Below are 11732 nucleotides of genomic sequence, written 5' to 3'. Positions count from 1 at the left end.
AAAGCTAATTGGTTAGTATCATTCAACTCCATTGGTTGACATGACTTGAGGGGCGTCTAAATAAAAATGTATTCTACAGATGACATCAGGGAGAAGACCTGTCAGTCAAGTTCCTTAAGGCAAAATCCATTATCTGGGTGTACTTTCATCCCAATAGTTCACTAAGCTAGACAAAACAATCAATCTCCATTTTGTTTTTGTTCCCTTGGGGTTGTCCCAGATCAAAGAGAACAGGACTTTCTGGAATATGGGGAGGAGAAAAGACTGAAACTGATCTCTGCTTCCCCCAAAAAATCTCACAAATAGAACTGCTCCACTTCCACAAATTTAGGACATACTGCTCCATAAATATATGGTCTCTCAGTGGGAAGTGTAAAAATCTATGTAACTTTTGGGCAATGGCATACATATATCTTCATACAAGGAGAGGGAGAGGGAAAGGGAGAGAATATACACATAAAACCAGAGTGCGGTCACTGCACTGTAAAAGTTGGAAATCTGGTGCTACAAGTCTGTTAATACATATTGATAAAATGATTGTTTTTATCCCATCTGGTATGTTCTCTTCTAGAAAATGTATGCCAACTAAACTAGCCAATGTGGTCTCCATCAGCTATACAGTTTCTGCTGGACAGGGCTCTACTATGCTCATCATCTCTTCCTCGAGGGCTTTTTTCTCCCATGTTGTAACTAGGCATTGCTCTGTTGGGCACAAGATTGTAAGGTTTCTCTCTCCTCTGGGAAAGGTATACAGGATTACCTACAGGACATTTCAGGAATATCCTTTGGTGCAGAAACAAGAAAGCTTTCCACTGATAGGAGAAGTCTGAAGGTGCTTTAGTCAGTTAGACTATGAACCAGAAGATACATATGAGATGATTGAGAAACCAAAAAGAATAAGAAAAGAAACAAGGGGGCGTGGAGAAAATAATAAATCGAGTAAGGAGGAAGCAGGAAAGGCAACCAAAAAGAAGAGAAGGGAAAGTATTTAAAAAACCTATTATAAAGTGAATATTAAATGAAAATCTTAACAAAATGCACTCATTATATGATTATATATATATATATATATATTTACATGTGTATACATAATTACATCCACATAATCCACATAGTTTCTACCATATGCATATTCTGTGAGTTTAAAATATATGGACACCTATTTGTGTGTGTATATACACATTCAAACAATATAGCTAGCTTGTTAGATTTAAGATATCTTTTTTGTCTACAGCTATAGCTATATATCTAACAATAGCAATAATTACCTAAATTTCTTTTTATATGAATGTCTGTCATCTGTCTATCTTTTTCCCTCCCTCTCTCTTTAGTAAGTTAGACTATGAGACACAAGCACCATATAAGATTATTGAGAAACCAAAAAGATTAAGGAAAGAAAAAAGGGGTGAGGGGAGAAAATAAGAAAATGACAAAGGAGGAAGGAGGTGTTATTATAAATGTAAAGACCACTTGGATTTGATGGAGCTGTCTTATTATCCAAAAGGATTTTATGAAATCCTGGATTAATAGGAGAAAAATGCCCTTTGACTAAACTTCAAACTGAACCCAGATAAGTAGCAGATAAATTAGTGCCTATCTGCTCATTTCTTTCCCCAAAAGAGTAAATAGATCTTACTGTTCTCCTTATCAAATATTTAGGGATCCTTGTCCTTGTTTCTACATAGGATCTGCTTTAAGTTGAACTATTAAACTGATTTATATTGTTTAACTGATTTACATTATATACATTCCTATTATAGTATTTGCTTTTAAGTTTATTTGTATCATGCTAATAAACCTGATGTTACCCTGTAACCAGTAAAAGAAAAAGAAAAAAAAAAGATTAATATACTGTCACAAAAAAGTGGAACCTTGGAGAGTTCCTTGTTTGGAAGGGGTCTCTGAATGATTCATTCCTGATATTCTTGGAACAAATAAACTGGTACTGTGTTTTTCCTTAGGAGTTCTCTGATCTTTTTGTTGTTGTTGTTTTTTCTCATAGGAGGACAGGTACAGAAACAAAATTGGACAGAAAAAAGGGAACTAAAAAGAAGAGAAGGGAAAGTATTGAGAAAACCAATTATAAAGTGAATATTAATTAAAACTCTTACAAAATACAGTCATTATGAACATACACACATATATTATTAAATCCATATAGTTTCTAACATATGCATGTTCTCTGAGTTTATAATACATGGGCATGTATTTGTGTGTGTGTATACACATGCACACAATAGAGCTAGCTAGCTAGATTCAAGATATCTACTTTTTTTTCCACATATACACACACACACACACACACACACACACACACACACATTAACAATAGCAATACTTACCTAAATTTCTTTCTTTATGACTGTCTGTCTACTATGTATGTCTGTCTTTCCCTCCCTTCCTCTCTTTTACTCTCTATATCCTTTCATCTGCATATCCATCTTTTTTCTATATATCTAATTATATGACCCATATGACTCATCATATATAAATTGGTCAATCAATAGATAGGGATAGAGATAGATGTACATTAAAGGAATTAGAATAAGTGATGAGGACACAAAACTATCCATCTTTGTGGATGATATGATGTTATACTTAGATAATCTTAGAAAATCAACTAAGAAATTACTTGAAATTACTAACTTCAGCAAAGTTGAAGAATAGGAAATTAACCCACAGAAATCAGCATTTCTATATATTACCAACAAATTCCAGCATCCAAAAATAGAAAGATAAGTTCCTTTTAAAATAACTGTGTGGGGGCAGCCAGGTGGCACAGTGGATAAAGCACTGGCCCTGGATTTAGGAGGACCTGAGTTCAAATCCAGACTCAGGCACTTGACACTTACTAGCTGTGTGACCCTGGGCAGATTACTTAATCCTCATTGCCCTGCAAACAACAACAACAACAACAACAAAGCAAAAAGCAAAAAACAAAAACAAAACAAAACAAAAAACTGTGTGCAATGTAAAATATTTGGAAGTCTACCTGCTGAGACAAATCCAGGAACTATGTGACCATATCTATAAAACACTTTTCACAGGTATAAAGGCATAGCTAAGGAATTGGAAAAATATTGATAGGTCATGGTTAGGCCAAGGCAATACAATAAAAATGACAATCCTACCTAAGTTAATTTATTTATTTAGCACTGCACCAATGAAACTATCAAAAATATTTTATAGATCTAGAAAAATAATTTAAAAGTTCATCTAGAACAGCAAAAGATCAAGGAGATTAAAGGAATTGATGAAAAGAATAACAATGAAAGAAGGTGGTCTAGCAGAACCAGATCTCAAACATGATTTACACATAAAGGATGATACCATAAGCAAATTAAGAAAGCATAGATTCATTTATCTGTCAGGTTTATGAACAGAGGAAGAATTTAGGACCAAAGAAGATATAGTGAGCCTTAGGAAATGTAAAATAGGTAATTTTGATTATGTAAAATTAAAACAAATTGCACAAACGAAACTAATATGACAGGGATTACAAGGGAAACTGAAAACTGGGAAAGAATTGTGGGGTTTTTTTTGTTTGTTTGTTTTGTTTTGTTTTGTTTTTTGGTGAGGCAATTGGGGTTAAGTGACTTGCCGAGGGTCACACAGCTAGTAAGTGTTAAGTGTCTGAGGTCGGATTTAAACTCAGGTACTCCTGACTCCAGGGCTGGTGCTCTATCCATTGTGCCACCTAGCTGCCCCGGGAAAGAATTTTTGAAACAAGTATCTCTGATAAAGGCTTCATTTCTCAAATACATATAGAACCCATTCAAATTTATATAAATGCAAGTCATTTCCCAAATGATAAGTGTTCAAAGGATACAAACGGGTAGTTTTCAGACAAAGAAATCAAAGCTATCTATAGTCATATGAAAAAATCCTCGAGATCACTATTGTTCAGAGAAATGCAAATTAAAGCAACTTTGAGATACTACCTCACACCAATCAGAGTGGAAAATATAACAAAGAAAGAGGAAAATATTGGATTTTGGAGGGGATTGGGAAAACTGTGACGTTGATCCCTTATTGATATAGTTGTGAATGGATTATGCCCAAAAGACTATCAAACTGTGCATACCCATTGATCTATGAAAACCACTGCTAGTTTTGTATCCCAAACACATCCCAAAAAAGAGAAAAAAGACTTATTTGTACAAAAATACTTATAGCAGCACTTTTTGTGGTGGTTAAGAACTGGAAATCAAAGGAATGTCCATTAACTGGGGTATGGCTAAACAAGACATATGATATGTAATTGTGATGGAATATTATTATGGTATATGATAATTGATGGTATATGAGTACAATGGAATATTATTGTGCTATAAGACATGCAGGATAACTTCAGAAAGGCCAGAAAATACTTCTATTGAACTGATGTATACTGAAATGAGAAATACCAGGAGAATGTTGTGCATAGTGACAGCAATATTGTTTGATGAATAACTGTGAATGAAAGTTATTCTCAGCAATACAATAATCCTGGACATTCCCAAAAGACTTATGATGACACATACTATCCTCCTCCAAAGAAAGAACTGCTATTCACTGAACAGATACTGAAACTTGCTATTTTATTTTTGCTTTCTTTCATTTTTTTTTCCTTTTATCCAATTTTCTTGTACAAAATGACTTACGTGGTGATATTTTACATAATTGCACATATAAAACCTATATGGAATTGCTTAGTGCCTTGGGGAGAGGGAGAAGAGGGAGGGAGGGATAAAATTTGGAATTCAAAACTTAAAATAAAAACATTTGTTATTTTAAAAAAAGAGGGCAGGGCAGCTAGGTGGCTCAGTGAATAAAGCACTGGTTTTGGATTCAGGAGGACCTGAGTTCAAATGCAGCCTCAGACGCTTGACACTTACTAGCTGTGTAAACTTGAGCAAGTCACTTAATGCTCATTGCCAGAGATAGAGAGAGATGTATAGATGCAGATAAAGATAGAAATGATATAAAGACAGATCATGTGTCAGAACTTGAGATTATTAATGAATTGGAACCAGAATTAAGTAGAATAAACTGAGTATTATCTGATATTACACAATGTTTTAACTATCCTAAGACTTTTACTGTTCAAGAATGCAATCTCTTTAATAATAATATTAAGCACATTATTCTCTATAACTATGAATGTTGGAATAATACCACATGTAAAGAAGAAAGAAGAAAAACATTCCAAATAAAAATGGAAAGATACATAGTGAGTGGAGTACAGTGCAAATATGAATTTCATATAGTAAGTGAATAAATGAAAAGGAAACAAGGAAGTGGGTAACAAGAAAAAAGAGGTTAAACATACATGAAGCTAAGATAATAGATATAACTTCCCAATTATCATATGTGTAAACTCAACATATTCAAAAATGATAGCAAAGACTCCATTATGTTCAATGGATAATCTATGAATCATTTACAAGAGGACTTGGAAAATAATAACACATGATAGTGAGATGATTGGATGTATTTTTCTTTGAAGATGAGACAAAATTTCATAAAACAACAAAAATGTTATTATATAGCACTGACAATTTGAAAATAAATTTTAACTTACTAAAGTTCAGATCACATATAGCCTTCTTGTATACACTCACTTATATTTATATATCACATTTTCCCCACAAGACATTCAACATTAACAGCTTAATATCCTTCATTGAATGTTATATAATATAATAATACCTGTTTAGCTGTTATAGAATAATATAGCTTGACATTATACATGAAGCTAGTAGTGCTATATATAGAATTAAAGTGATAATATTTTCATCAATAAAAACTACCTCCATATTTATATGAATCTCTTCACTCGGTCCACTTATCATCATCTGTTTTCTCTATCTATCCACCTATTATTTCCCCAAATATCTACTGTACTCCAACAGAAAATTCATATGAATAATAAATTCTTGTGATTTAATGTATCCCCTTTTGAGCACAATAATTCACAGCCTATGGTTTGGGTCAACAGAGTCATTTTACCTTAAGCATAGCACCTATTCCAACTGAACAGACAATTTTCCAAGAATAGAAATTCTTAGAGCAAAGGCAAAGGACATAACACAATTAATAAGAAAGAATGTGATTCCTTTCTATACTAATTTAGAAACCATTTTGGGGGGCCTCAGGAAAACAAAATCTAAGAGTTAAATAGCCATCCATTATTTCTCTGCATTGCTACTTGGTTGGTGTAATTATTTAATTACCATTAAGTAAATGATATATAAATTTTAGCTACTATTTTATTCATTATCACCACTATCACCAACACCACTACCATCATCATCTTATCAACTCCCAGCTCTATTTATGCAGTGTTGGGATAGGATAGGAAAGAACAACAAAGGATGACAATTTCAACTCTTGGTGTATCCAAACTTGGTAATCAATGAAGATTATGTAAGGGGATTATGGTAGCAGTGAAGGACATTACAGCAGGCTTTTTTAAAAAATAGCACCATGAAATACACATTTAAAATTATTTTGATGGCCTGAAATATTCAAAAGAATTCACAACTACAGAGTACAAATTGAGATCTCACTATTCTTAGAGGAAATATCTAATCATATGAGATCAAATGAATTGTTAAGTAAAATTCCTCAGATAAAACTTTGATCTACAACATAGTTTGCAACAGACTTCTAATATTTGCACCACACATACTCAAAATGTTAAAGCACCGTTGAACAAACAGTTTTACAAGTATAGAAACCTGGACAAAAGGATCAAAATTTTATGGAAATAGGAAAACAAAAATAAATTTTCCTTTTGTCCTTACTGCTTTTGTAGTTGTACTGAAGATGATTTCTTTGAGAATATACTTAGGATGGATTAACATTCACCAATATTGTTATACAACACCAAAAAATCCGTTATATATAATTACAGCTATACGATAATCTATAGGATGTCACATATAAATTAAAACAAACAAATAAAAAATAGCCCTGTAATATCTTGTTCTAGGACTGCTTCTATCAGAAGCCAAAGGAAAAAAAATAGAACTCAATTATTTTTGTCACTATTCATAAAAATGACAATAAAGTTTGGGAGTGGTTAAATAATTCATTCAATGTCAGAAGAGACTGAAGCCTAGTTCTTCATTATTAGAGGCCCCAAACTCTATCTATTATTCCCTGCTACTTCTCTTTTTAAAAAAATAAATAGAATATAACAAACACCAATTTACACATTATTGATATTGTTTAATAACAATACTTGGAACTTTTGAACATGCTATTTAATTTAAAATCATGTTAGATCTTTTTTGCATATTTTAGATGTACATGCATGATAAAAATTTCCATTTAAAAACAAAATAATCCTAAATTTCTAGATTTATATCACATAAGTTTGGGATATCATTTTATGATGACAAAATTAAATATTACATGTGGACCTGGTTGATTTACATTGAAAAGTTGGTGCTGTAATAACCTCAAGTTAACAGAGAACTTGACTAATATTTTTTCTTCTCCAGAATATCCATTGCCACACCAAAAACACACCATATTACATGTTAATTCTCATCATTAAACATATTTGAGCAAGGTTATTCACAGTTTGAACTTTGCATCTTTCTTACATGCGCCAATTGCTCTTATTGAGAAGGCAATAAATGTGATGTCCATTATGCATATGAAATTGTGCAAAACATTTCTATCAGACAAGTTGCAAAAAAAAAAAAGAAAAGGAAAGAAAATAAAGAGAAACATGTACTTTAATTGGCAATCAAAGTCCATTAGTTGTCTATCTGGATGTGGATATCATTTTTCCTCAAACAAGTAGACTCTTAAAGAAATAATTCCAACAGCAACAACAACAAAATTTTTCCCATGTATTCAAAATCTATTTCTTAGCCTCAAAAAATCCCCACAAAGTTTTAGGAATTAACAATCTTTTATCATTTCTCTTAAGAAACATCATTGTTTGGGTAGGGTATCCATTACCTTACTTCCAGATATCATTTTTCTGTTCCAAAGTTTCCTCATGGCATTTTTCATCTCTGTGTTTCTCAGGGTGTAGATCAAGGGATTCAACATAGGAGTGATGGCAGTATAAAAGACAGCTAGAGATTTATCAATGGGGTAGGTACTAACAGGCCTAACATACATGAAAATACAAGGAACAAAGAATATGACAACAACTGTGATGTGGGAGATGCAAGTAGAAAGGGCTTTTTGTCGACCTTCCAAACTTTGAGTTTTCAAAGAGTGTAGAATGACCCCATAGGAGATAAGCAATAAGAAAAAGATAATTGTGCATATTGCTCCCCCATTGGCAACCACTGAGATGCCAACTATATAGGTGTCTGTACAGGAAAGTTCCAATAAAGCAAACATGTCACAAGCAAAGAGATCAATTACATTGGGTCCACAAAACTGGAGCCTAACAATAAAAAGGAGCTGAACTAATGAATGCATAAAACCTCCAATCCAGGATACGACTACCAGCAGAACACATACATGCCATCTCATAATGACTAAATAGTACAAAGGTTTACAGATGGCTACATAGCGATCATAGGCCATAAAAATGAGGAGAAAAACTTCAGCCCCACCAAATAGGTGTTCCAAGAAGAGCTGGGCCATGCAAGCTTGAAAAGAAATGGTTGCCTTTTCATTAAGCATGTCTAGAATCATTTTAGGGACAATGACAGTGGAATAGTTGGCATCCATAAAAGACAAGAAGGCAAGAAAAAAGTACATAGGGGAATTCAAACTCTTACTTCCAGTGACTGTTATCACAATTAGGCTGTTGCCCACCATAGTAAAAATATAGATAATTAAGAATACAGTAAATAATACTTTTTGTACCTCAGGATTCTGGGTAAGCCCCAGTAGTACAAACTCAGTGACATTGTTCCTGTTTTTCATGTTTGTTTGTTTGTTTGGGGGGAGAATAAGTGTTTATTGGATGCAACACCAGCCTTGTAGTTGAGAGTCTTGAGTTCAATTCTGACATCTGACACTTTCTATGGACAATCTATTTAACCTTTATGGGCATTAGTTTCCTCACCAGAATACTGGCCATAATAGTGAAGCATTTCCTATTTCACAGAGCTTTTGTAGGATGAAGGGAAAGAAGAAATAGTAGATCTTCTAATTGTAAATTTTAATCTCACATATAAAAGTTGTTTATTCTTCTGTAATTGCAGCAGTCAAATTTTTACCTATAAAGATAATTATAAAATATAAAAGTTTTATTGACAACTTTTTATATCACTTTTTTTCTCAATATATCTCCTGCTATATTTGAAATTATATGAACTATGCCTTAACTATAGTTTCTCTTCGTGGTAATAAAGGGAAGAAGGCACACTTTCCAAAGTATTTCCTGTTACAAGTTTGATCATTATAATTATGTCATATTTGGGTTTTTCATTCAAATGTTCTTTCTATTTATATTATTATCATCCTTTTAGATTTTTTTCATATTTTGCCTATTTTACTCTACTTCATAAAAATCTGTTAATATTTCTCTAAATTCCACATATTCTTATTTTCTAATAAGATAGACATATTCTATCATATTTAAGTATTCACTAATAAATATACATTTATAGTGTTTTTAGTTTTTGGTACTACAAAAAGTACTTTAATGAAAATTTTGGTGCATTAAGGACCTTTTACTGGAGTCCTTTTCAGTGTCACCCTAGAAATGAGTTTCACCATTTCCAATGGCATAAGCATTTTAATTTACTTTTAGAAACACAACCTTTTAAAATGAAGTGTCAGTGCCTTTCTAATATTCACAAGAAAGTTCCACTTCAAGAACCTAATTTTTTTCTCATAAAAGAAAAAAATAGTGGCAATTAGAGTGGAAAAAGAGGTTAAGGCACAGAAATGTAAGATGATGATTCAAGGTCCCTGATCACCTCAAGGACAATATTTGTATTTTTTAAGTAATTAACCACTTTCCTTAAATAAACTGAGGGTAATCCAAATGACCCTCCATCACTAAAGAGTTAAATACTAATGACATCTTTCTTTATTCAATCAATTGAGATTTATTCCATTGCACCAATAAGGGTTTTTTCTTCATAACACCCTTATTAAAATGTAAGGAATTTGGGGCAGCTAGGTGGTGCAGTGGATAGAGCACCGGCCCTGGAGTCAGGAGTACCTGAGTTCAAATGCGGCCTCAGACACTTGACACTTACTAGCTGTGTGACCCTAAGCAAGTCACTTAACCCCAATTGCCTCAACAACAACAACAACAAAATGTAAAGAATTCATAAAATTATATCATTTAAGCTCTTATTGACACTTTTCCAAAGATAAGTTTATTAAATACTAAGTTAGAAAGTATGCTATATAAGCACAGGGTGGTTTTGTTTAATTATTAAAGTGATTATTATACAACAGACACATAATAAGCATTATGTTAATGTCAAAAATAATTATTATTGTTATATAATTATTATAATAATAATCCTTATCATCATCTCTGATTCATCATATATTTCAATATGTAGGAAAGAAGCAAAAGAGATCATGCAATTCATATGCTTCTTTAGAGTTTGTTAATTTAGAGTTTAGTAAGAGCCAAAACCAGATGACTAAAGCACTATTCAGAAATGAAGAACATATGCCACTTTCTGAATATTTTCCTAAGCCTGATCTTCATGCTTTTCTAGTTTCTTTCAAAGATATGACTTCACAATGGATTATTCTGTAACGTGTCCCATCTCAAAATAATCAGCTAAATCATCGAATTTCTTTATTTATACCATTAACTACTTTAAAAGATTTTTTCTTAAAAAATGGCTATTTTTGAAGAAGACAACCAGGGTTTTTTGTCAGTAGTTTAGTTCTTTATTCTGATAAAATGACTCCTATTTCTCACAGAGTCAAGTCATAAATATTCATACATTTTAGTTTCTACTTTATAATCTTAAAGCAAAGCATAGTTTGGGATAGAGTCGGAAATGTGAATTTTTATAAATATATTACCTCTCTATGAAGTAAATAGTTCCATGTCATGCATTCTGATGTTTTACTTGATCCTGAAATATGGCTGCTTTGGACAATAAGAACACCATTCACCAGCATTCACCTGTCATCACAGAGACAGAAATGTCCTTAGTAATTCATTTCAGTTAAAAAGGTATGCATGCATCTAATTATTTCAAATCTCTCCTCCAATTCTCTCACATCAGTATTTTTTCAAACAATCGGACATTCTGAAATTGTGAAGTTGATTCCATGGGAGTCCATGGAAATAATGCTGACCCTTACATTTTTATCAACAGAGGAGTATTTTATCCATATCAAATAAAAATGCCATCTTATGTCTGTGAGTCATTCTAATACTGTGTTCTTAAATCTCCTTCTCTAATTAAATCCTTTGAGAAATATGCCCAGAGAACTAAGGACAGTCCACAAAATTATTCAGTTCAATGTCTCTAGAGATATCTGAGATTTAATAACCTTAATTGTAGAGTCAAGAAGAAGAAAAAAAATGTGTTCAAAAGAGAAACCAGCAGGGAAATTTTTAAGAGAAATCACTGTTTCCTTACAGAGTGGGGGCTATTAAGAACTTTAGGTGATTGCTTAAAAGTTGAACCAAATGACAGTTGCAGGCTCAGGATTCTAGGCTCTGGAATAGCTAATTTGCTACAGAATTTAGAAAATGTGAAAAAAATGCACCCATCGTGTATATAGATACATTAAAACAATATAACTCCACTTTTTGGGGAGGGGGTTTGATAGGAAGATAG

General features: G+C 32.6%; 1 protein-coding gene across 1 annotated transcript; it reads right to left on the bottom strand.

The window, feature by feature from the left end:
• Window positions 1-7932: 7932 nt before the first annotated feature.
• On the bottom strand, window positions 7933-8886 carry LOC122731191 (olfactory receptor 4A15-like). Its single transcript, XM_043971138.1, has one exon. The coding sequence runs from the start codon at window positions 8884-8886 to the stop codon at window positions 7933-7935; it is 954 nt and encodes a 317-aa protein (XP_043827073.1).
• Between the last annotated feature and the right edge of the window lie 2846 nt (window positions 8887-11732).

This window comes from Dromiciops gliroides, chromosome 6, assembly GCF_019393635.1.
Source record: "Dromiciops gliroides isolate mDroGli1 chromosome 6, mDroGli1.pri, whole genome shotgun sequence".
Taxonomy (NCBI): Eukaryota; Metazoa; Chordata; class Mammalia; order Microbiotheria; family Microbiotheriidae; genus Dromiciops; species Dromiciops gliroides.
Note: the sequence above shows the minus strand (reverse complement) of the source record. Positions and strands in the feature narration are given on the sequence as shown.

Coding starts and splice junctions, on each gene's coding strand:
- LOC122731191 (XM_043971138.1), bottom strand. CDS start 8,886: ATGAAAAACAGGAACAATGTCACTGAGTTTGTACTACTGGGGCTTACC.